We start from the raw sequence: 23,145 nt of genomic DNA on the forward strand, positions 1-23,145 counted from the left end.
ACAATGGCGGGCAAGGGCTGCAACTTGAAGTCATGTCTAAGTCTACATAATGTAAACAGATGTTCTTCAACTTTGAATGTTACAATATATCTCAGGACGAAGTTGGAAGTGCCGTCGTCCAGTTTGTAGCTGCACTGCAACTCTGCTATATTCGTTCACAAAAGAAGTGGTCGCTGGGAGCCTTGTCCCGGTCTCGACGCAGTTTGTTGTGCATATCTGTATTCTACCTTCACAGCTACTGTCAGTCCACAGCGCTCGCCTTTGTCTGAATGTGAGAAGCCGAGCAGGTTCGAGAGTTGCAGCTGGCGAATGGGAGGTGTTTTGATCGCACCTTCAAGTTCGAGCAGAATCCAGGCGCTTCGCGACGGGCGCGTTTGGCGCCCATGTGGCACTACTGACTCAGCTTTCAATCTCCGCTACCCCGTCCATATATAGGCTGGCACACTGCCCTGTCTTGCTATCTCCATCTCTTCATCTCTAACCACACATCGACCGCCCACCAACCACTCTCCTATCATGCAGATTTTCGTAAAGACCCTCACCGGCAAGACCATTACACTTGAGGTTGAGTCGTCCGACACCATCGACAATGTAAAGGCCAAGATTCAGGATAAGGAGGGGTGAGTTGCTCTTAGATTTTCAGCCGATGGGACGATCCGGCTGACAGACGTGTCCGCAGCATACCCCCCGACCAGCAGCGCCTGATCTTCGCTGGCAAGCAGCTCGAAGACGGTCGCACCCTCTCGGATTACAACATCCAGAAGGAGTCGACCCTCCATCTTGTCCTCCGTCTTCGTGGCGGTATGCAGATCTTCGTCAAGACCCTGACGGGCAAGACGATCACCCTCGAGGTGGAGTCGTCCGATACCATCGATAACGTCAAGGCGAAGATCCAGGATAAGGAGGGAATTCCTCCCGACCAACAGCGGTTGATCTTCGCTGGCAAGCAGCTCGAGGATGGTCGTACTCTCTCCGACTACAACATCCAGAAGGAGTCTACCCTTCACTTGGGTATGTATCCCAACGATCTGTCTTAGTCTCAGTCACTGACCTGTTATGCAGTTCTACGTCTGCGTGGTGGTATGCAGATCTTTGTGAAGACCCTGACGGGCAAGACTATTACCCTAGAGGTCGAGTCTTCGGATACCATCGACAACGTGAAGGCAAAGATCCAGGATAAGGAGGGTATTCCCCCAGACCAGCAGCGCCTCATCTTCGCTGGTAAGCAGCTTGAGGATGGGCGTACGTTGTCGGACTACAACATTCAGAAGGAATCTACGCTTCACCTTGGTGAGCACCATCACTGTGTGAGAATTTGGATTTGAACTAATAATTTTGTCAGTCCTTCGTCTCCGTGGCGGAATGCAAATCTTCGTCAAGACCTTGACCGGCAAAACTATTACTCTTGAGGTCGAGTCTTCCGACACCATTGACAATGTGAAGGCGAAGATCCAGGACAAGGAGGGTATCCCTCCAGACCAGCAGCGTCTCATCTTTGCCGGCAAGCAGCTGGAGGATGGGCGCACTCTTTCTGATTATAACATCCAGAAGGAGTCCACTCTTCACCTCGTCCTTCGTCTCCGCGGCGGCATGCAGATATTCGTGAAGACGCTTACTGGCAAGACTATCACTCTTGAGGTCGAGTCCTCCGACACCATCGACAACGTGAAGGCGAAGATCCAGGACAAGGAGGGTATCCCTCCAGACCAGCAGCGTCTCATCTTCGCGGGCAAGCAGTTGGAGGATGGGCGCACTCTTTCTGATTATAACATTCAGAAGGAGTCGACCCTCCACCTCGTCCTCCGTCTGCGCGGTGGTATGCAGATCTTCGTGAAGACGCTTACCGGCAAGACAATCACGTTGGAGGTTGAATCGTCGGACACGATCGACAACGTCAAGGCGAAGATTCAGGACAAGGAGGGCATTCCGCCCGACCAGCAGCGCCTGATCTTCGCTGGGAAGCAGTTGGAAGACGGTAGGACGCTCTCGGATTACAACATCCAGAAGGAGTCTACCCTTCACCTTGGTACGTTTGTGTCCTTCCACTATCTGGATTGTTGACTCACCCATCGCTGCAGTTCTTCGTCTGCGTGGCGGCCTCTGAGGTGTCTGCGTCTCGTGCATGGCTGTACTATCATTCGTATGTTGTAGATTAGCGCTCATTTCATAGCGTTTATACACGCGTCGGGTTATGGATCTTGTGCGAGCCCATGTGTATGAGGGTGAACTTCCCAACCAAAGAAAATGACATGAAGCATGTAGCACATGAAGTTCTGACGACAGTCAACGCAAATACAGTCAGGCTGTTGAGATTATGGGGGTACGGGTTGCTACAGTTCCTGCAGGAACTTCAGTGGTACGAGCATTCGTCTTCCGCCGCCGTTTTCTCTTGTGCCCCGCACCATCCACCGCAGGCAGCTCTGCAGCGCCAACAATCTCGTCGGCGTCCTCATCCACATGTTTCCGCTTCTCGCCCGCCTCCTCCGCCTCCTCCCTCGCCGCTGGCATCTGCTTCGGGGCAGCAGCGTCGGGCTTCGCCTTCTTCTTCTTCACGCTCAGCGGGTTCGGGCCCTTTGGCCCCTTCCTCTTCTTGCGCACGGGCTCGGTGTCGGCGTCGGCGTCGTCTTTTAACGACGTGGGCAGGGCGGCGAGCTCGGGTGCGGATGGGTGGAGAGCCTCTTCTTCGACCTGCACTTGGCATCAGCGGGGGGCCAGGAATGGCATAAAAGTGAAGAGAAGGGCGTGAAGGGGGGGAGACGCACCGATCGCTTGGCGGCGAGCGTGGCGGTGCTGGGGGGCTCGAGGATCATGACGGAGCGGTTGAAGTGCACGAGCGGGACGGCGGGGACGGCGCGGAGGGCGGCGCGGAGGGCCTGCGACTGCGTTGCGACGACGTATCGGTGCTTGTTCGTCTCGCCTGCGCGGCGGGTCAGCAGCAGCAGCGGTAACGGGACGAAGGGAGGGGCCGGGGCGCACCGACGACGCTGGCGAGGCAGGTGTCGCTTGCGAGCGGCTCGCGGTGGTTGCACCGACGGCGCTCGAAGGTCTTGGCGAGGTCGACTGCGGGCTGCTGCGGCTTGCCCTGGAGGTAGAGCTCGTGGATGCAGCACTGCGTGATCACTGCGCTTCGCGGGGTGGTTAGCGTGGCAGAACAACAAAAGCGGAGGGGGGCTCACTGGGCTTCACGGTGCCCTGGAGGACGGCGCCGAGCTGGGTCGCGAGGGCGAGGTTTTGGAGGATCGCGGCTTTGCAGATTTCGGCGTCGACTGGCGGGGGGTTAGTGGGCGGCTGCTGCTGGCGGGTGAGAAGGGGGCGCACCGAGGACTTGGTAGGGCTCTCTGAAGCCGAAGGACGTCGAATAGAGGGACATGAGCTTGCGGTAGGCTTTCGCTCGTTTGATGCGCATTTTCACTCTCGCTGTAAGCTTAAAGGAGAGATGTGTGTATGCTCTCGAGCGATGCAGATATTCAGAATCCGAGGAGCTGAAGAACAGAGTGCGCGACGCGCGAGATCGTTTTTGATCGAGAGGAAGATTGTATGTATGGTCGTGTTATCAGCGTCTTCACCATCCACCACGTCTTCCTCTATATACACTCTTGTTCTACACCCAAGAAGGTACTACCATGAAGGTGCCCGTCGCCCTGCTCGCCTTGGCCAGGTAAACGCCTTCATTCATTCATCGTGCGCGCCATTGACACCGACGTCAAGTTCTTGCTGCACAGCGCTCGCGTTCGACCTGAAGGGACGCATTCTATGGAATGATGTCTGCAGCAGTACGCCCATCCTCTCCCGCTGTACTGCGTTCTTTGCTGACGCGCTGCATTCGATGCTCGTGTATTTTGCAGGTCTTGGCGAACTGGGCCAGGCGAGCGTCGTGCTCGACCACGGGCGGCTGCGCGGAGGCGTGACGCGCGACGGCGGGTTCACGATGTACGTACCGTACCGCGCTCCTTGCGTTTAAGTTCTCGTACTCACAGGATCCATGCGTTCGTTCGTCGGACATCGCAGCCCGGACGTCCCCGCAGGTACGTACATCCTCTCCGTGCTCGCCCACGACCACGCCTTCGACCAGGTACGCTCCGCCCCGCTTCCCTCTCTCTCCACGGGGGTCGCTCACGCACCCGCAGCTCCGCATCGACGTACCGGCGAACGACAGCTCCGCCGCGCCGGAGGTGCGGCCGTACACGCCCGGGACGCCGCTGGACCCGGCGGCGGCGGTGCAGTTCCCGTACCCGCCGCTGCTGACACCGCGCGCGCGCCACGACTACTTCGTGCCGCCGGAGGCGTTCAACTTACTAGGGATGTTCCAGAACCCGATGATGCTGCTCTCGGTCGGCGGGGGCGCGCTGATGCTGCTCATGCCGTATCTGATGGTGAGCACCCTTCCTCCCCCCGTTGTCCGTTCGCGGTGTTGCTGTGAATTGGGGTGCTGAGCGGGTGCTGCAGAAGAATATGGACCCGGAGACGCTGCAGGAGATCCAGGGGCGGCAGGCGCGGATTAATAGCATCCAGAGCTCGATCCAGAGCGGCGATATCAGGACGGGGTGCGTTGCTGCTCACCAATCTTTTGTTTTGTGCGGCGTGATGGCTGAGGGTTGCGATTAGGATCTCGGAGCTGCTCAGTGCGGGCGACGAGGCGAATGCGAGCGCGAAGGCCGCGGCGTCGGGCGCCGCGAAGGGGGCGTCCACTGGCGCGAGGGGGCGTGGAGGGAAGAATGTGCATCGGCGGCGGTAGGCGGGGTGTGCTGTGGTAGAAGTGGAGTCGTTGTACGTATTATGTAGTGTTGCAACTAACGGGATATTGGTGATTTCAGAAGTCACGTCGCGCGGCCAAATACCACAAATTTCTGCATCGACGACCTCCAATTTTGAACGCAGATATCCCTTCAGCGACAGGGCCGTTTTTCTTGAGTCTTGTCTCACCTTGTTATCGCGCATACTGAAAAAATCTCCTTCCTCCACTATATCCGTTTGCTGCTCTCAGAAGTGAGTTTGTCATCCGATTGGATGTGATAGGCAGGGTAGGGATACGCATTTGTGGTACAAGAAGATCTGCGTTAACATATTGGAATGTCTTGGTCTGTATGGGGCCCGGGCATACTACAGGGTTACAGAATTCATGATACTGGGCCAGATATATTGGTGTAATATGTGTGTAGAATACATATAGTGCTTGTGTGTACATCACGAATGAAGGATGACAGTTCTGAAGATGCAAGGGCCTGAGTATCATATCGGCTGCAGCATGTCTCCCACCATCCCGAGTGCCTTCCATCACTTGTTTAAAAGTTAAAACCATCTGGATATCAAAATAAAATGAAAGATACAAACGGGGGAGCGTTTATGACCGTCTGGCAAGGGAGTCCCAGCACTGTGATCACAAATTGGATGCCACAGGTCGGAGAATCAGGACAGGCTCATCTTCAAATTGTATACCATGCGCTCTCTACGATACTAAGTAGTCCTCTCAGTCTTCAGAGCAACTCCTTCAGCACTTGGACTGTCTGCCGCACGGGAAGTCGGTTCTGAGCTCACCAGAAGAGCGAGTATTGGATTGACCGAATATGTGTGTTTCTTGGTAGCATGCCCTGTGCGCTAACGAGGAGAGTCCAAGACGGCAAGAATTAAGAAAAACGGCCCAGCCACTGAGGAGATATCTGCATTCGAAGTTGGAGGAGTAGGCGGAAATCCGTGTACATATACTTATATTTGGTCGCGCGACATGACTTCTGCTCGAACCAGAGGCCTGCAAGTGCCGGAAGAGTCCTTGGCTGACTCTACGTCACCGTGCTTGCCTTATCGAGCAACTGACTTGCCGGATTGATGATTCGAACTTGGCTTCGTATCCCGCCTGCGTCATCGGTGTGTTCTTTGGGAACGAGCCTATCAGAGGGCGATCCAAGCAGCGCGTATATAAGGTCGGCCCACATTCGAATGGCCTTTGCGTTTCTCCCGCACACTGCGTGCACCTGTACAGTGTAAGAGGTTCTTGTCGTCTGTAGCGTTAGGTGAGTTAACTAGTGGTGTATTCAGAAATATTGTTGTACTGCCGACGTTCCTACGCCACGCGCGCGATCAAGACGGAGGGTACGGTAATTACAGAGTATGCGCGCAGTTCGCGATCGGGTGCTAATGGTGAATACGATCGATGCCCTCGCGCGGCCGTATCAGGAGCGCGGGGGGTCGTCAGCGGGAGTGGGGAGGCGGAGAGAGACATGGGGGCGCGGCGGAGAGCGGTTTGGGATGGATGGAGGCGTCGGAGTAGTCGAGGGCGCGACGGAGGACGGCGTTTCTAAACGTTGGGGAGCGCGATTAGTGGAGACGCGCGAAGAGGGGTGATGGGCGGACCTTTGTTTGAAGCGGGCGAGGACGGCCTGCGGGGACGGGTCCTCGTCGTCGTCTGCTCTGCTGCGAGGAGTGAGTCGCGGGTGGGGGAGGGAAGAGGGAGACGGACCTGTGGTCGTCGTCGGGAGAAGTGGTGTGGATGATGTACAGGTTGGGGTTGCGGGCGTCGTCGGCGAGGGCGGCGCCGGGGGCGGGGATGACACGGAGGGCGGTGACGGCGAGGAGTGGGGAGAGGCTCTGGGCGGACGGGGGCGCGGCGGAGGGCGGGCGGTAGTCGAGGACGAGGAGCTGCTCGCCGGGCCGGCGGGGCAGGAGCGCGCGCGGGTCGTCGTCCGCGTAGTGGTACTCGACGGCCGGGTGCACGAGGGCGGGGCCGGACGCCTGGAGGACGTAGAAGGGAGGCAGGTCGGAGGCCATGGCGGGGAGAAGGAAATGGCCGGGAAAGGGAAGGAAGGGTGCCGGGAAAGGGAATCGGAGGTCAGGAACGAGATGATGTGCCTGGGAGAGAGACTCGAGCTCGAGCCTTTTCCCTCTCCCCTCCATCCTCCTCCTCCTCCTCTCCCGCCGTGCCATGCCTCGTCGCCCGCCGTCCTCTGCCCGCCCGTCCACCGCATCGCACCGCCCGTCCACGTCCCGGCTCCCGGCGACGCCAGGGCTCGCGACGCCAGGCTACGGGCCGCAGTACACGGACTCGCAGGAGTACACGATCGAAGAGGACGAGGACGAGTCCGAGGCAGAGGACGTCTTCGCCTTTGGGCCCCCGTCCACCGCCGACCCCGCCTCCTACTTTCCCTCTCCCCCCGTCGCATACCCGCCCCCTGCCTTCGACTTTCACGACAGAGCCCACGCAGGCCCCATACCAGGTCCCTCTACTCTATACCCCCGCCATCCGTATCCCCTCAGCCCGCCCCCCGTCGACTCTCCCCCCTCCACCGAGTCCCAGTCTCAGTCCCATGATGGCGACGCATACAGACTCCAGCGTCTCCAGCCACCACCCAGTCTCCCCGCTAGCGCTCCTGCCACCAACTCTGCCACCGGCACCGGCACGCTCTCTGGCGTCAGCTCCGCCATCAGCTCTAGAGAGGTGCGCGTCTCCTTGCCTCCGGGCAGAGAGAGCATTCAAGAGCTGTCCTCCCAGCGCAAGCTCCCCCCAACCCCCGCCTCCACAAGCTATACCACCAGCATCCTAGATGTCGACAGTCGCGAGGGGTCCATAAAGTGAGTCCCATCGCCCCTTGTCCCTCGTCCTCGCTCCATTTCCTGCCCGCAGAATGGAGGTGGATTTAGAAGACTACGACGAGGAAGATAGCCCGTACCCAGAGGTACGCGCTTCCGTCTCCAATATCGACGATCCCGATATGCCCGTCATGACCATCCGCATGTGGTTCCTGGGCCTGCTGCTCACCTTCATCGCTGGGTGCGTATCTCTCCGCGTGCCCTCCCCTCGCTCCTGATCCGTCCACCCCAGCGGCGCCAACATGTTCTTCTACATGCGCGCCCCGTCCCCCTCGCTTACCCCCAGCCTCGTCGTCCTCGTCACCCACCCGCTCGGCAAGCTCTGTGCCTATCTCCTCCCCATCACCACCTACCGCCTCCCGCGCTTCCTCGGCCGCCTCGAGTTCTCCCTCAACCCTGGGCCATGGAATATCAAGGAGCACGCCCTCGTGTACATGATGGCCAACGTCGCCATCGGAGCCCCCTACTCCATCCTCGCGACCATCGTCTCCGACCAGGACTACGGCCGCAGGCTCGATTACTGGTTCACCGTCCTGCTCATCATCTCCACCCAGTTGACCGGCTTTGGGCTCTCCGGGCTCTGCAGGCGGTTCTTGGTATGGCCCGCGAGCATGATCTGGCCGTCGAACCTGATCACCTGTACGCTGCTGAACACGCTGCATGCCGAGGAGGACGACGGCCGGGGAGGGGTCACCAGGTTCAGGTTTTTGGTGTACATTCTCATCGGCGCTTTCTTTTTCTTCTTTCTCCCGGGTGCGTACTATAGCTCATCATTTGGCCACTTTGCCATCTCTGACGCATGCACAACAGGGTACTTGTTCACCGCGCTCTCAGTATTCAACTGGATATGTTGGATCGCCCCCAACAACATCCCAGTGAACCAGGTCTTTGGCATCAGCTCTGGGCTCGGTGTGAGCGTCATCACGTTCGACTGGACCCAAATCAGCTGGAATGGCAGCCCCCTCATGGTGCCCTGGTGGGCGCAGACGCAGATATTCGGCGGGTTCGTGCTCATGTACTGGATCATCACCCCGATCCTGTACTACACGAACGTAAGTCCCGCCATCCCAGATCCCGCTCATCCGCTGATGGAATGTTCTCGCAGACATGGGACCTAGCGTACTTTCCGCTGATGAGTTCGAATCTGTACGACCGGCACGGGCACCTGTACAACGTGACGCGGGTGCTGGATGCGAACAACCAGTTCAACGAGACGCTCTACGACAATTACTCGCGGTTGTACCTTCCCGCGACATACGCGATCGCGTACCTGACCGCGTTTGCCCTCTCGTCGTGTGCGGTCGTGCATACGATACTCTACCACGCACCGACGATCCTGCGCGGCATCAAGCGCTCCCGTGTAGAGAAGGACGACATCCATGCGAAGCTCATGCGTGCGTATCCCGAGGTCCCCGACTGGTGGTATGCGCTCGTGTTCCTCTCCTGCTTTTCGCTCGCGCTCATCGCGAACGAGGTGCGTTGTTGCGTTTTGTGCTCTGGCACGGTGCTGACGGTGGTGCAGGTATGGCATACGGGCGTGCCGTTCTGGTTCCTCATCCTCGCGGTGCTCATCCCCTCGCTGTATATCGTGCCCTCGGGATACGTCTTTGCTGTGACGGGCCAAGTGGTGCGTAGTTCTCGCGTGTGCTGTTCTTTACTTGTGCATTGATTCGTCTCCCGTAGATTACGATTAATTTGGTCGTCCAGGTGATCCCGGGAGTGGCTCTCCCAGGCCAACCTGTTGCGAATATGGTGCGTCTCGTTCTGCACGAGCTGCTCCCGCCGCTCACAGCGCCTGCAGATCTTCAAGGCGTATGCTCTGCAGACGCTCGCCGAGGGCTCGCGCTTCGTTCAGGACCTCAAGCTCGGGCACTACATCAAGGTGCCGCCACGAGCGTCCTTTATCGGTACGTCCCCCAGCCGCGGTACGTTGTGCGCTGTACTGACGTCCGTGCGTGCAGTGCAATTGGTGGGGACGTTGCTGACAGGGTTCATCCAAGTCGGCGTGCAGACGTGGATGTTCAAGAGCGTCCCCGAGATCTGCACGCCGAACCAGAGGGACCAGCTGACGTGTCCGTACGCGAGCGTGTTCTTCTCCGCGTCGATCCTCTGGTGCGTCTCTCTCCCCAGGTATGCGCGATTGTACCCCCGGGCTGACGATGGTGCGCTGCAGGGGCCTGATAGGCCCGAGTCGGCAGTTTGGCGCGTCGTCGATGTACCACCCGCTGCTGTACGCGGTCGCGATCGGCGCGGTGCTGCCGATCCCGCTGTGGGTCTGGCAGCGGCGGTACCCGCGCTCGTGGACGCGCATGGTGAACACGCCGATGATCGTGAACGCGATCGCGAACATCCCGCCGTCGACGGGGATCAACTACTCGTCGTGGTTCGCCGTCGGGTTCATCTTCCAGTACGTCATCCGCAAGCGCAATTTCTTGTGGTGGAGCAAGTTCAACTATGTTACGAGTGCGGCGCTCGATAGCGGTGAGTGTCTCGCGCGGTGGGCGCGCCGATGCTGATGCTGAGTGTGTTTGTTGGATAGGGACGGTCATTTGTTTGCTCGTCTTGTTCTTTACGCTGCAGCTCCCGAAGAACGGCATCGCGCTCAAGTGGTGGGGGAACTCCGTCTGGCAACGCAGTGCGTCTCTGTCTCTCTCTCTCTCGCGCGTATCCGTCTTTCGGCACACTTGTTGACGAGCCGTTGCAGCCGCGGACTACCGGGAACCGCCACTGTACGCGGTCCCGCCAGGAGGGCTCTCATAGCCTTGGCGCCCCCCCTGGTGCTCGTTCCCTTCCCATCTCGCCTTGTTGCTGCATATATTGGTATTCGGTATCTATGTCATCGTGTATTACTGCTCCCTCCCACTCCTTGCTCCTTGCTCCTCACTCCGCGCATTCCTATACCAACCCACCAACCCAGACTCAGGCCAGAGTCCTACCTACCCCGGCGCAGCGCAGCACAGCCCCGCCCGTGTAACAGGTGTTTCGTTCGGATATCCGCTCGTACAAGTCTCGTGTGTTTTTTTTTGGTTTCGGCCGTGCTTTTTGGAGGCTCCTCGGGCTTACACGCTCCCCCTTCGTTCGTTCGTTTTCGTTCGTTCGTTCTCCCCCTGCATTCGTGGGGTTTTTCCCCCGGTTCGTTGGATCTAGTTTGTGTTGTCGCCGATGCTGTGCTTTGAGAAGTGCTGGTGCATTATACGTACGTACGTGTTGGAGAAATGGATCTTAATCAGGCGGAACTCGGAATTAGCTTGCGGTCTGCCGCCGTGTGCGCGTGTGGACGTTCTAAAGACTATGATGATGATGAACTCTGCATTTATATGTCAAAGAGACAGAACAGCTGGAATTGCGGTGCGGCAAAAAAATACATGTGTATGTGTGTATGCGGGACAACGGAGAGCACAAACAACGTCGGGCAGAAACGTTCGTGGGGGTGTCGTCCTTCCCGTCCTCATCTGCTGTAATGGGCGAGGCGGGCTAGTGGAAGCGGTCCCAGTCGGGCTGGCGCCCCATCACGCCGCGGCGCCGCGGCCCCGTGGGCCCGCGCTCCTCGCGCGAGGCGGTCAGCACGATGTGCTTGTCGACGAACTGGATGGGAGAGAGCGCGTCAACACGGTACGGATACAGAAAGACGGGAACAGGGCGGACGCACGTCGTTGAGGATGCTCGCGGATTTTGTGAGCGTGGCGAGGTACGCCGTCAGCTGCACGTCCTCGTACTCCTGCGTGCCCGCGAAACGAGTGAGCGAGGCGCGCGGGGGAGGAAAAGAGGGAAAGAGGGAGCACGCACGGTGTCGAACTCCTCGCGGAAGCCCCTGCTTGCGCTCGCGGGGAGCGAGGCGACGAGCGCGGAGAGCGCGCGGAGCGCCGCGTGGTCCGTGACCGCCGCGCCCGCGATCGCGTCCGCGACGTACTTGACGAGCAGCACGATGCGGTCGTTGAGCATCTTCACCGCCGCGCGCTGCGCGTGCAGGTGCGACTCCACTGCGAGCGCGTAGCGTCAGCGCACAGGGACCAATAAGAAAGAGGAGGGGAAAGGGGAAACGCACGGCTGGTGCCGCCCTCGCCGCCTTTGGCGGTCCAGTCGACGGCGATGCGCTCCGCCTCGCCGGTCTCGACGGTGAACGGCGCCTCGACGAAGACGGAGCGCGAGGTGCGGTTGCGGATCTCGACCGTCGGCTCGTACGCCTTGAGCGGGAGCGGCTGTGCTGTGAGGTCCGCGGACGCCGCGAACACGGTCGACGGCTGCAGGATCAGCAGGAGCGGCGTCGAGCTGTAGGCGGTGAACTGTGCACGGGATCAGTATCGATAAGCGCGCGGACGGCGAGGGCCGTGGCACGCGGGAGGAAGAAAGGCAAGGTGCTCACCTGCTCGTGCAGCGCGATGTGCTGTGGCGTGGGCCGCGTGGCGACGGTGTACCACCCGATGAACTCGAGGGAGGGGAAGACCTGCTTGTCTGTGCGCGAATCAGCGGGTACAGGTATCGCGGGACGGGAGAGACGGCGTACATTGTTCTCTGCGGGCGACGAAGAAGCCCTGATCGACGGTGATGCCGTCGTTTTCGACAGCGAGCTCGAAGGTGTTCACGATTTCGACCTCACGGCCATTCTGTGTGCCCAGGAGCGCGCCGAGGACTGCGCTTGCGCCAGCGTGAGCGACGCGGGGATACTTGATGAGGGGTATGTAGGGAGTACATACCGAACGGCTCGTTAGACTTCGTTTGGAGCTTGCGGCGGGTGAGGTGTTCAGAGATGTTGAGGATAGGGAGAGGGTGGCTGAAGGAAGCAGTCAGCCCGTAACTTCCATAAATATAGGGCAATGGACATACAGCGCAAGAGAGAGGCCGGATGTCGTAGTGGATGGGAGGACAACGGGAAGATCGTCTGTGTCCATGGCACTAGTACTTGAGCTCATCGCTGGTGGTTTGCAATGCAGACGTCGTGCGTCTCTTTGCCAGCACCATTGAGAACGCCCAACCAGGCGGCAAAAGCAGCTGGAACGGACGATTATTCCCATTAGCCGACTCGAACGACTGACCTCGTCATTACTAGTGACGCGCTCTACCAACTGAGCTAAACGGGACTCATTTATCAAGTATTCTGGTTATTATAGTGTGCTTCGAACACACGCTCGCATGCACTACGCTACTTCAACACAACCTAACACGATATCGATAACGAAATTAAGTAGGTTATACGCCCACCCTATCGACAGTGTTAGAGACACCGGCAAAAATCAAAGAAGTACACTCACCTATGCACCACCTTGTTCTATAGAACACAGCAAGTCGGCGAACAAATCTCGCGCGAAAGAGAAATTTACACTCACCTGCCCTGAGAACCTGATGATCTCTCTCTTCTCCAAGACAAACAGAGTCCGCTCCAGCGCATGACTCGAGTACCCCTGCTGCGTTACGAACTCCCGCACCAGGCTCTGGTAACTCGTGCTCCACCCGATCGGCAGCCGCCGCCGCACCTCCTTCTCTATCCGCCCCATCTCCTCGTTCAGCTCCCCGCGCGACAGCCCGTCCGCACTGCCCGCAGATACCGCGTCCATTGTCGACGACTTAAACAGACGTATTGCCTCCTCGACGTGGTGGCTCTGCACCACTGGTGTCAGTGTGAGCTTTGCTAGGGACTCCGAGATTCGGATGATAGCTTCCAGTTGTCTGGGTAGATGTCTGTTATTAGTGCAATTCATGATTATGCCTTCACGGGCACGAACCGTATGGTTATTGGAATTGAGCTCCGTTCATCATTGTCCTGCTCTATTTGCTGGACTTGCTTGCGCAAAGAGACGAAGTGACTGCTTAGCATCTCCTGTGCCTCCGCCGACAGCCGCGGTGCACATTTCCTGAACATAAATGTTGTCAGAATGCCATTATTTGCGGTGGTGTTTCTGGGAGAGCGCGCACGCTTTGCAGTATGCAATGAACCGCTTCATCTTGTCGATGTCGATCTCGCCGACGGCCTCACCGTTCTCGTCTGCATTCTCATTTGGCCTATTCATATGGATGTTCATGACGTGTTTCGCGATCATCTACGGCAACCAGTTGTTAGCCATACAGATCGGCCAGCGAGATATGCTGGAAACGTACTCGGTCGCGTTGTTCGTTATGCTCGTCCTTGATAATGAAAATCATGTCAAATCGGGACAAGATAGTCGTCTGAAAGTCAATATTCTATATACTCCGTCAGGTCACTGGCACTGCTCTCAGATCAACCGCTCTCACCTCTCCGGGACTACGGCCCTCGTCGTAACGCCCCCACACAGGGTTTGCGGCGGCGAGGACGCTTGTTCGCGAATTCAACACAGTCGTAATGCCGGCCTTCGCGATAGAGATCGTCTGCTGTTCCATCGCCTCGTGTATCGCAACGCGGTCCTCGTCGCGCATCTTGTCGAACTCGTCGATACAGACCACACCAGTGTCCGCGAGCACCATCGCGCCGCCCTCGAGGTAGAACTCGCGCTGGACGCGCCTGCGTGAGCTAAGGTATGAGATGGATAATGCAAAGCTCGCACCGATACTGAGTCGCGCTGGACGGAAGCTGTGAGACCCGCCGCGCTAGAACCCTTGCCAGAGGTATACACGGCGATGGGGGCAACCTTCTCTACGAACTTGAGCAGCTGACTCTTCGCGGTACCGGGGTCGCCGAGAAGAAGCACGTTGATGTCGCCTCGAAGCCGCATCCCGTCGGGCAGCACTTTCTTCGAGCCTCCAAAGAGTAGACACGTTATAGCCTTCTTGATGTCTGTGAACATTATGAATACGTGATGACAAAGACGTCGACGGCGGTATTCACCAAGACTGCCGAAAATACTGGGCGCGACGCTCTTTGCGAATCGCTCATAGAAGCCTTCGCTGCGCGCCATCTCGCCAAACTCTTCCTCTTCCTCTGGCGTAAATTGCAGGCCGAATGGATTTGACCCGCCCGAGCCACCGGCGGACGGTGAAGAAACTTCGAGGTGGACGAGCCGAAGATATGGATTCCGCAGAGCAGCTGTGCCAGCTGATTTCTACGGCAAATATGAGATGAAGGAACTACGAAGCGGACGAACCCGCCACTTACATTCTTCGCCGAATTGTAGGTCGAGTAGATGCCCGTGGCGATTACTCTCGAGCCAGGGACTACCTGCCCTGTGAGGTACCTGTCTGCAGACAACAGCATATGCCTCGGGAGCTCTCCGACGGGGACCATATCTGGGGCCTCCTGCAGCTTGAGTATCTGGTGGTCGGAGAATGTCGATTTGGAGTGGATGATGAGGTATGGGTCGAGCGGGCAATCCTTCTTCTGATTCTCAATCTCGGGAGCGTCGCACACGCGCGGGAGGCCTCTGTCAGACCCACTGCCGATCCCGCCGAGGCCGCTGGCTGGGAAGATAATTTTCGTGGAGCGGCAGGCGCGGCATTGGAGGTGCAGTTTCGTCGCGCGCGAGGAGAGCACGGACGCGGAGATGACGATGCCCGGGATGCGCACCATCTTGTTCATCGTGTTCGCGGCGAGGTCGCGAAATTGCTGCAGGTTGAGCCCGGACTTAATCAGGATCTGGATGTTAGGGATAGATTGGGCGGCAGCTTCGGTGCTGCTGCCTGCGACGGGGAAGAGGATGGTGCGGGCAGCACGTGCAGCGGCCGTTTCAAACTGTTTCATAGGATAGGAAACGTAATAAAAAGTGTATATGTGGAGACTCACTAGAGGGAGAATCTCTCCTGGTTTCTCCTGGATGTCGTGGGCGAGCTCATCATTGTACAGTCCGATGTGACGAAGGTCGACCTCGAGTTGGTATTGCTTCAGCAACAGGTTCGCGCGCAATTTGTCCCTGAGCGGTAAAATAGTATCACAGCATGAGGAGAATAGAAGCGCGACGCGTACCTGTAGATGAACTCGCCTCCGATGCGGTACTGGAGAAGAAAGTCGAGTAGGAGCTTTTCGGTGTGTGAGGGTGTATCGGGAGAGGAAGCATTGGGGAGGTCATGCACGGAGACAGAGTAGACACGGTCAGCGTCAAAGCCCGACATGATGTGTGCAATGTTGTACTGGAAGACTCGTCAGATATGAGCTCTGTATGCCATGTGGATGAGAACATGACACGATTTCCAAGGAAGAGAGCGATAGTGGAATCAAGCCCTTGCGAGCAGGCCACTACCGGGGGGCTATGAAGCACTCAACCAACAAAGTTCTTTATCCATGGAGCTGAAGGAGCTCTGAAATTGCTATGGGAACTTCGTTGACACGCAATCAGCGCCTTCTGAGTTGGTCTTCGCTGCTCGACCTCCGCGTCCCTCTCCACCAGGACAAGTCTCCCTGTGCTGCGAAATTACTCACTGGAATCCAAGTTACTGATATTCAGCGTATACACGATCCGAAGTTCCTGAGTAGGCAATTCCAGACGAGGAGGATGTATACTCCAGGGAAGTTAGAAGGAAGAGTGAAATGAAACGCGCTTAGACGCGACGCGTTACTTGAGGGCAGGGCTGCTCGCGTCCACACTACTGTCCTATGATAATTATGGATAGAGTCAGAGTTGACTGCGTAGCCCGCCTAGCTCAATCGGATAGAGCGTCAGACTCTTAGGCGGGTTGATCTGAAGGCTGCGAGTTCGACCCTCGCGGTGGGCTAGAGTTGTATTTTGCTTCCCCAATATTAGCCCCATGTTTCATGTCAGCCAGCACAATGCCTTCCGAATTGTGCTGTATGTACATGTGTGGCCAGACAAGGTATGGAAGAATGTATTATCTTCTTGGTTCATTCATTCTACGCGGAGAAAAAGTGGATAAATGCAACCCCAGATGAGTACTGCATGAGTAGCTGGAGCGGAACGAGATGCTTAGCATGAAGTTCCGGATTCTGCGGCGGAAGAAATGCAAGCAAATCGTCAGCAAATCGCTGTAACGCAGGCGGAAGAAGGAGAGGCTGGTCGCCGTCATTGTTCATTAGCGCTTTAGCAGTAATGATCCAGTTCCGCCTCCACGTGTGTGCAGATAATTTCTCATCTCTGTACTAGATTTCCCAAGTGGATTCAGAACCCTTTGTTCAGCCTCTACGATCCCCTTGCTATTTTTTCTTCCATCATGACTCACCCTGATCTCCTGTCTACCTCTTCTCTGCTCAAGCTGATCAATCCCTCTGGTGTTTATTTGTTAGGATATGCCTGGCTATGCGGAATGTGTATGTCTTTAGTTCTCCTACGTTTCTGTGCATGATGCACTTAAGTCCTGTACAGCGATATGGGTCTCATTCTTGGGAGGTGAGAATTTTAACTTTCGTAATGAAACCCTTGTTCATTATCGCGAACGGTCGAACAGGAGTAATTGCATTGAAAACGCTGCGTATGTGCATCGTTCAGTCGCCAAAGTTGACAATGTTTAAACCATTAGTAGCGAGACACCAGTTCGGGACGCTTCAGCACCGCACGTTCCCCGTGTACTTCGTGATTAGCATCCTACTCGCATCCGCGCTGTTGGGCCTTTGGGCATACGGCCATCCCGCTGTGCTTATCCACTGGGATGATCCCAAGGTGGCGGATGTCGCTCAGGCGTACACGCTCGCGGCTGTCGTACTCCTCCAGGCGGGTAACTACTTCGTCGTTGGGCCGATGACTAGCCGGTGAGTATCCACATGCCGTCTCCGCGCATTCGACACGCTTTGAGAGGCGCGTATGTTCCTTCCGGTAGCGTGATGTTCAAGCGTCATAAGCTGGAGAAGGAGGAGAGCAAGGGTTACGACGAATCTGGGGTACTCATGATCAAGTCCTTGCATTAGTTCAGTTGCTGAAGATTTCGCTCCTCCTACAGGTATCTGATAGCATGAAGACCGTGAACAAGCAGTTCTCTGCCCTTCACGGCGCGAGCTCCCTGCTCAATCTCTGTGCCGTCATTTCATTGTTGTTCCATGGTTTATGGATAGGAAACGCCGGCGTGGGGATAGCGGCGTTCAACCTCTAACGAGGAAAGTTGGAGGATCCCGCAGAGGTCGGCGCTCAAGCCCCGCATTTTGGTATTGAATCATCAAGTGGACAAGTCCGCAGCACTATGAATCTACGTCTCCGTTGTTTCTCTGTACTTGTAGCTGAATGATCACGTTCACCGAATATTCTAGCGATCTGATTTGAGGGCGACAAGAAATTAAATGAGATTGCTAGGAAATACATTCTCGTACAGTGTCATGCGCCGACAGTCTCCATGCTCGGCAAGAAGCCTTCTTTGAGACTTCGCTCTAACCTCCTGATCTCCTCCACAGACGTCGCTCGCGCGATCGCCTCCTTGACCTTGTCCGCTTCCTCCTTGGACATCAGCCGGCCTGCCTTGCCGGGCGTGACGACCGGGCGTGGTTCGTCCGTGGTGACGGGCGCTTTTGTAGCGTGTGTCGTGACTGTAGTCGACAGTGTTGTCGCGAGCTGCGTTGGCAGGTTGTCCGCCGTGAGGAAGAGGCTTTTTGCGGCATGGCGCTCCTACATGCGACGATCTGAGCGAAGGGGGACGGTACAGGAAGAACGAACCGCGCACCTTGTCGCGGATTCTCTGGAAATCAAGAACTCTCAGCCCTGGTATTCGCCATGCAAGCCACTCGCGATACCATTTCCTCTCGCGCACGGGGTTCCCCAGCAGCGAGAGATATTGCAGACCCTTCACATCCTTGAGAGGCTCGAGATCGCCGAGCTCTGTGATGCTATTGTTCGTGAGGACTAGCGTTGTAAGGTTCGGCACAGAAAGGTGCAAGGAGGGCGAGATGGAGGCTATTCGGTTATTAGCGAAGAAGAGCGTTCGTAGTCGGCGGAGAAGAGGAATGTTCCCAAGGACGGTGATTGAGTTGTCAGTGAAATCTATAGCATCGTGCTGGTCCTGGAGTAGCGTGTATATGAGCAATAGAACGGGCTGCAGCAGAAGCGACAAATACCTTGGTTATACCAAGATTTTCGATGGCCGGGATTTTGTAGCCTGTGAGCAGGTTTGTAAGTGCTGTGAGTGGGATGGGACAGGACGCACCTCGTAGGTCGAGCTGTCTCTCTTTGAGGGGATTGAGTGAGGAAGGGACCGACTGAATGAGCTCTGGTGTGAGCTTCACCATCGCGGGTGAGAGGAACTTGAACAACCTCAGCGTTGGATCCGCGTGCTTCTCAGTCGCGAGTTCGTGACGCGCCTTTCCTGCGCGGTTTCCGCTTGCACTCGACGCCCATTGTCATCATGAAGCCCCTCTACCAACGGCTCAACCTGTGAGCTGCCAGTGCCGTTCCTATGCGACGTGCAATGCTGATGAATTCTCTAGGTACACCGATGGCAAGGAGGCATACATTTTCGTTCCAGTTGAACCCGTCGGCGCGCGCTCCTTGACAATTTACCGGAATTCGGGGGATATTGTTCTCAATCGTGAGTTCTCTCCTCAGCGTGGTGTTTGAGGCTCATCCATTATATGCAGCGCTAAACATGCCCCTACCCGCTATCGCTGAACGCTCTGGGAAGACAATATATGGAATATACGGAATGATCTCCTTGGCCATGTGTGAGTGTGCTCCGCAGGACCGTCTACAGACTCCTTTAATTGCCCTGCGTAACAGCTGAATACATCATTATTATAACTGGGCGTGAACTCCGAGGACGTCTCATGAGCCAGAATATATACCGCGCCACTGACTATGATATCCTCCCTTTGAACCCGGATGTCTCTGTTGTATCTCCACCAAACAGAGTGGAAGCGCATCTTCTGGCCCTCGTACGGTCGCACCTCACCAACGGCTCATTCTTCTTTAGTTATGGATGGGACCTTACCCGGAGACTGCAAGCGCAATGGGCGTCGTTACAGAAAGACGCCGACGGGCCGCTCTGGGAAGTGGTCAGTCCCTGATAACAATTCGTGCAGTTTGCCGTAATATTTATTGTTGGGCCAGGCGGATGATAGATTCTTCTGGAATAAGTGCGTGGAATGGAGTGGGGTATGTAAGGCAGCTCACTCATCTCCGAGTTAGGTTCCTCCATTCGAGATTCATAGATGCGACTGAGGCAAACGCGGATCAGAACGTAGGTCGCTCTCCGCCGTATTCTCTACGTTATTCCTCACGTAGCTCCCGTGCAGCTCAGTCCATACATCCTCCCAGTCATGTACGGAAGTACGCTTCTCTCACGCTCGCAATTATATCCTCCATTAACAGTCTCGGCCCGCAGCGTTTGACAGTCGTGCAGAGCGTCTCTATGGTCAGCACTTCCGCATCTGCCTCATCAGCCGGCGATCTCGCTACAGGGCGGGAACGCGATACTTCCGGCGAGGGATCGACCACGACGGAAATGTCGCGAACTTCATTGAAACGGAGCAGATGCTGCTGGTCGGGACCGACGATACGAGCGTGCAGCTCAGCTTTGTGCAGCTCCGCGGCAGCGTGCCACTGTTCTGGGCGGAGGTCAATACCTTGCGGTACAAGCCCGACGTACAGATCATGTGTCTGGATGACACGGTGCGATTTGCACATCCCTGCCGTGTTGCTTTCATGGCTCATGCGTATATTAGGTCGCCGCTACGCGCAAGCACTTGGATCAGTTGCTCAAGAACTATGGCGACCAGAGCCTCGTGAACTTACTGAACCAGAAAGGACACGAGCATCCGGTGAAAGAGGCATTCGAACGTTACGTGAACGAAGTAGGAATATCCTTCACCCGAATTACTGCTGCATGTACTGACTTACTCGCAGCTCAACCTACCCGGTGTCAGATATGAGTACTTCGACTTCCACCACGAATGCAAGCACATGAGCTGGGACCGTATTAGTGTGCTCATCGACAGCCTCAAGGAAGACCTAATGAAATATGGGTAGGCTATCACTTTCCCGGACTAAGGAAGCCTCAGCTGACCGTCTCCTAGGTATTTCCACCTCGACGCGTCGAAGGCTGAGCCAGTGAAGATGCAGAGGGGCACCGTTCGCACGAATTGCCTGGACAACCTCGACCGTACGAACGTCGCGCAAGCTGCTGTGGCCAAGTGGATGCTCAACCGCCAATTAGTCGCTGTAGACATCCTGAAGGAAAGCGACTCAATAGACAACTACGACGATGTCATGAAGGATTTGCGAGAGAGTAGGTTTCCTTTTTTCGTGATTGTTGACAGCCAGCGTGCTCACTCGCTGGGCCAGTGTGGACCGATCATGCGAATATGATCTCGATAGCGTACAGCGGGACTGGCGCGTTGAAGACCGACTTTACCCGCACTGGGAAACGCACGCGAGCGGGATTGCTCGAGGATGGGTACAACTCCGTCATGCGATATCTGAAGAATAACTTCTTCGACGGCGCGCGGCAGGTGGGAGTGTCGGTTCCCCTCATAAAATTTGCTGACATAATTTGCAGGATGCGTTTGACCTGATGACGGGAGCTTGGGTTCCCCAGAGAGCATGGATTCCGTCGACACTTGTGAGGGATTACAGACCCCTCGTTATCCGTGCGGTAGGTCACCGTCTTGTTCGTCTAAGGCTGGGTCCGTTCCTGACCACATATAGGTCCCATACGCGCTCTTCTTCTCGCTGTTTATGATAGTCGCTGGGCTCACTCTCCCGCGCACCTCTGGTAAGTCCGCGCACCCAGTCCCGCACACGTGCGCGCCGCTGACCCGGGCTCAGACTATTCGCTATTCTACTACTACTGCCTATGGTTCACCATCCTCGCGCTCTCGCTGGTGTTCGTGTTCGCGCACGGTATCGACTACGTCAACTGGCCGCGCCTGAACCCGCTCACGGGAATTATTTTCTACGAGGGGCCGGGCTACCGCTCTGGTCACCGCGGTAAAGGCTTTGGTATCCCAGCGCTCGACGTGCGTAGACTGAAGGGGGGTCAGCGCGCGAAGGTCATGTCAGAGGCCGGCCGCCGCGCGCGGAGCAAGCTCGAGGAGATCGAGATGGGGACGAAGGAACGGCTGGACTGATTCGCTTTCGCTCGCCTCGGGACTGCTATGGACTTTCTACCGCGGGATGGGCGAAGGGTCTTTCGGTTCTGCTCACTGCAATATATATGTTTTTACGTCCTCCCGTATATTGATGGATATCCATTTTCCTATTCTTCGTGGATGGCAGGTGGCCGCGAGCGCATGATCACCACCGCCGCGCGGGCGCTTCGTTTATCACGCCGCGCAGACGGCTCCATTGGAACGAATATTTTCCGGCGCTCAGCGCTCAGTAGGCACGCGCGGCATGATGGTGCCTCACGCCGGAGCTCCAGCAGGCTGTGCAGGTGTACTGTAGTCGACGGCGACAGGGACGGAGTCTCTATCGGGGGTGTCGGGAGGGCAAGCGATAATTCCGCGCCACAGCGGAGTCTGAGCGTTTTGCCAAATTTGCACCGTGTTGTTGTGCTCGACGCGCTGCAACTGGTCGCTCACACACCCTCGCTCTGCGCCACATTTTTGACGTTATCTTTTCTCTTGCACCCCTGTGAACTACTACTACTAGGCTTGTATCCGTACGTGCGCACAAATGAGCAGCAAAGGTGTGAAGCGCTCGTCCCCCGGGGCGGAGGCGGAAAAAAACCCCCTCGGAGATGTGGACCTGGGCGACGCGGATGCGGCGAAGCTGCAGGAGGTCCAGAAAGACATTGCGCGCATAGAGCTAGCGCTCGGTGCGTCGTGCCGTTTTCCGTTTCCCTCCCTTCCCCTCACAAAAATGCTGATGCGTTTAATGGGCAGAGCGGCGCGCACAGGAGAAGCTGCTGCCCGTGTATGAAAAACGCCGCGAGGTCGTGAAGGCGATCTCCAAGTTCTGGGCTGTTGCGCTCATGAACCACGGCATGTTCGCACTGCACGCACAGCACAACTCGGACCAGGTGGCGCTGAGCTACCTCGAGGATCTCTGGCTCGTGCGGAACCCGGCCGAGTCGCGGTGCTTCACGCTCGAGTTCGTGAGTGCTGGTGCTCTCCCGCGTAGTTCTTATGAATGACCGTGGCGTCTGTGCGTTTTGCTTTGTATAGTATTTCAAGGAAAACCCGTTCTTTTCGAACGCGGTGCTTAAAAAGGAGTACAAGTACGAGGTACCACCTGCCGCCGAGGGCGATAAGCCGGACGAAGATGGCATCACGGCGACGATGCTGGAGTTCTCATGGGAGCGTGACGTGCAGCCGCAGGTATGCGCTCCGATCGGAATGATGCATATAGAGTGCTCACAAAGGGGGCCGGCTACAGGCTACTGAAATTAAATGGAAAGACGAGTCGAAGAACCTTGTGAAGCTGTATCCGCGGGTGAAGGAGGCCGACGACGACATGCCGTCCGAGGGGGGCAGCTTATTCAACCTGTTCGTGTATGGGGATGATCCGTTCGATGTGAGTTGGAGCGCGGCACGCGAATAGAGCCCCATGGTTGCTGACTTGTGCATGTTTAGATCGGAGTCTTGATTGCGAATGACATCTTCCCGGAGGCGATCGAGTACTTCCTGGGGCAGGCTGGGGGGGACGAGCTGGACACTGACGAGGAAGATGAGGAAGAGGAGGAGGACGAGGAGGAGATTGACCTGGAGAAGCCGCGGGTGAAGAAGCCGAAGCACGCGTGAGGGGGCTAGTGTTCGCTCGAGGTGTAGTTCTGGCGTGTACTGGACATATG

General features: G+C 56.8%; 11 protein-coding genes and 2 non-coding genes across 13 annotated transcripts; 7 read left to right on the forward strand and 6 right to left on the reverse strand.

The window, feature by feature from the left end:
• Positions 1-516: 516 nt before the first annotated feature.
• SCP_0112760 (Polyubiquitin) lies at positions 517-2,104 on the forward strand (the record flags this gene model as incomplete). Its single annotated transcript, XM_027753503.1, has 5 exons — positions 517-620; positions 680-1,011; positions 1,063-1,290; positions 1,343-2,026; positions 2,079-2,104. The coding sequence occupies 5 exons, from the start codon at positions 517-519 to the stop codon at positions 2,102-2,104; spliced, it is 1,374 nt and encodes a 457-aa protein (XP_027609304.1).
• A 194-nt stretch (positions 2,105-2,298) lies between these two features.
• On the reverse strand, positions 2,299-3,406 carry SCP_0112770 (rRNA-processing protein; the record flags this gene model as incomplete). The annotated part of the gene is made up of 5 exons (XM_027753504.1): positions 2,299-2,688; positions 2,763-2,917; positions 2,977-3,120; positions 3,177-3,266; positions 3,319-3,406. The coding sequence occupies 5 exons, from the start codon at positions 3,404-3,406 to the stop codon at positions 2,299-2,301; spliced, it is 867 nt and encodes a 288-aa protein (XP_027609305.1).
• Positions 3,407-3,623: 217 nt separating this feature from the next.
• Positions 3,624-4,735, forward strand: SCP_0112780 (hypothetical protein; the record flags this gene model as incomplete). The annotated part of the gene is made up of 7 exons (XM_027753505.1): positions 3,624-3,658; positions 3,709-3,773; positions 3,846-3,930; positions 4,009-4,072; positions 4,128-4,373; positions 4,447-4,544; positions 4,606-4,735. The coding sequence occupies 7 exons, from the start codon at positions 3,624-3,626 to the stop codon at positions 4,733-4,735; spliced, it is 723 nt and encodes a 240-aa protein (XP_027609306.1).
• A 1,451-nt stretch (positions 4,736-6,186) lies between these two features.
• SCP_0112790 (hypothetical protein) lies at positions 6,187-6,762 on the reverse strand (the record flags this gene model as incomplete). The annotated part of the gene is made up of 3 exons (XM_027753506.1): positions 6,187-6,292; positions 6,349-6,405; positions 6,455-6,762. The coding sequence occupies 3 exons, from the start codon at positions 6,760-6,762 to the stop codon at positions 6,187-6,189; spliced, it is 471 nt and encodes a 156-aa protein (XP_027609307.1).
• A 154-nt stretch (positions 6,763-6,916) lies between these two features.
• On the forward strand, positions 6,917-10,341 carry SCP_0112800 (Glutathione transporter 1; the record flags this gene model as incomplete). Its single annotated transcript, XM_027753507.1, has 13 exons — positions 6,917-7,429; positions 7,484-7,563; positions 7,616-7,762; positions 7,814-8,334; positions 8,392-8,633; positions 8,687-9,055; positions 9,104-9,208; positions 9,265-9,333; positions 9,383-9,488; positions 9,543-9,693; positions 9,755-10,062; positions 10,121-10,216; positions 10,286-10,341. The coding sequence occupies 13 exons, from the start codon at positions 6,917-6,919 to the stop codon at positions 10,339-10,341; spliced, it is 2,763 nt and encodes a 920-aa protein (XP_027609308.1).
• Positions 10,342-11,055: 714 nt separating this feature from the next.
• On the reverse strand, positions 11,056-12,491 carry SCP_0112810 (COP9 signalosome subunit 6; the record flags this gene model as incomplete). The annotated part of the gene is made up of 8 exons (XM_027753508.1): positions 11,056-11,166; positions 11,231-11,299; positions 11,368-11,561; positions 11,627-11,864; positions 11,945-12,033; positions 12,086-12,211; positions 12,276-12,352; positions 12,406-12,491. 8 exons carry the CDS (start codon positions 12,489-12,491, stop codon positions 11,056-11,058), a joined length of 990 nt encoding a protein of 329 aa, XP_027609309.1.
• Positions 12,492-12,586: 95 nt separating this feature from the next.
• Positions 12,587-12,659, reverse strand: SCP_t0112820. Its single transcript has one exon. It is a non-coding gene; the product is annotated as a tRNA-Thr (tRNA).
• A 109-nt stretch (positions 12,660-12,768) lies between these two features.
• SCP_0112830 (DNA replication licensing factor mcm5) lies at positions 12,769-15,597 on the reverse strand (the record flags this gene model as incomplete). Its single annotated transcript, XM_027753509.1, has 12 exons — positions 12,769-12,781; positions 12,831-12,847; positions 12,906-13,245; positions 13,302-13,430; positions 13,492-13,616; positions 13,675-13,758; positions 13,810-14,046; positions 14,100-14,329; positions 14,381-14,594; positions 14,648-15,220; positions 15,272-15,398; positions 15,452-15,597. 12 exons carry the CDS (start codon positions 15,595-15,597, stop codon positions 12,769-12,771), a joined length of 2,235 nt encoding a protein of 744 aa, XP_027609310.1.
• Positions 15,598-16,114: 517 nt separating this feature from the next.
• On the forward strand, positions 16,115-16,197 carry SCP_t0112840. The gene is given in 2 exon segments: positions 16,115-16,152; positions 16,162-16,197. It is a non-coding gene; the product is annotated as a tRNA-Lys (tRNA).
• A 453-nt stretch (positions 16,198-16,650) lies between these two features.
• On the forward strand, positions 16,651-17,523 carry SCP_0112850 (hypothetical protein; the record flags this gene model as incomplete). Its single annotated transcript, XM_027753510.1, has 6 exons — positions 16,651-16,747; positions 16,803-16,826; positions 16,885-16,908; positions 16,960-17,185; positions 17,254-17,314; positions 17,374-17,523. The coding sequence occupies 6 exons, from the start codon at positions 16,651-16,653 to the stop codon at positions 17,521-17,523; spliced, it is 582 nt and encodes a 193-aa protein (XP_027609311.1).
• Positions 17,524-17,741: 218 nt separating this feature from the next.
• On the reverse strand, positions 17,742-18,646 carry SCP_0112860 (U2 small nuclear ribonucleoprotein A'; the record flags this gene model as incomplete). Its single annotated transcript, XM_027753511.1, has 4 exons — positions 17,742-18,029; positions 18,085-18,420; positions 18,476-18,516; positions 18,565-18,646. 4 exons carry the CDS (start codon positions 18,644-18,646, stop codon positions 17,742-17,744), a joined length of 747 nt encoding a protein of 248 aa, XP_027609312.1.
• Positions 18,647-18,762: 116 nt separating this feature from the next.
• On the forward strand, positions 18,763-21,481 carry SCP_0112870 (Uncharacterized protein; the record flags this gene model as incomplete). The annotated part of the gene is made up of 15 exons (XM_027753512.1): positions 18,763-18,791; positions 18,845-18,945; positions 18,995-19,078; positions 19,134-19,408; positions 19,464-19,489; positions 19,542-19,593; positions 19,649-19,682; positions 19,738-20,024; positions 20,078-20,206; positions 20,259-20,377; positions 20,429-20,640; positions 20,697-20,863; positions 20,911-21,006; positions 21,060-21,126; positions 21,180-21,481. 15 exons carry the CDS (start codon positions 18,763-18,765, stop codon positions 21,479-21,481), a joined length of 1,980 nt encoding a protein of 659 aa, XP_027609313.1.
• Positions 21,482-22,028: 547 nt separating this feature from the next.
• On the forward strand, positions 22,029-23,095 carry SCP_0112880 (hypothetical protein; the record flags this gene model as incomplete). The annotated part of the gene is made up of 5 exons (XM_027753513.1): positions 22,029-22,170; positions 22,238-22,449; positions 22,520-22,672; positions 22,731-22,868; positions 22,928-23,095. The coding sequence occupies 5 exons, from the start codon at positions 22,029-22,031 to the stop codon at positions 23,093-23,095; spliced, it is 813 nt and encodes a 270-aa protein (XP_027609314.1).
• Positions 23,096-23,145: the final 50 nt, after the last annotated feature.

This window comes from Sparassis crispa (genome assembly GCF_003851025.1).
Source record: "Sparassis crispa DNA, contig_000000F, whole genome shotgun sequence".
Taxonomy (NCBI): domain Eukaryota; kingdom Fungi; phylum Basidiomycota; class Agaricomycetes; order Polyporales; family Sparassidaceae; genus Sparassis; species Sparassis crispa.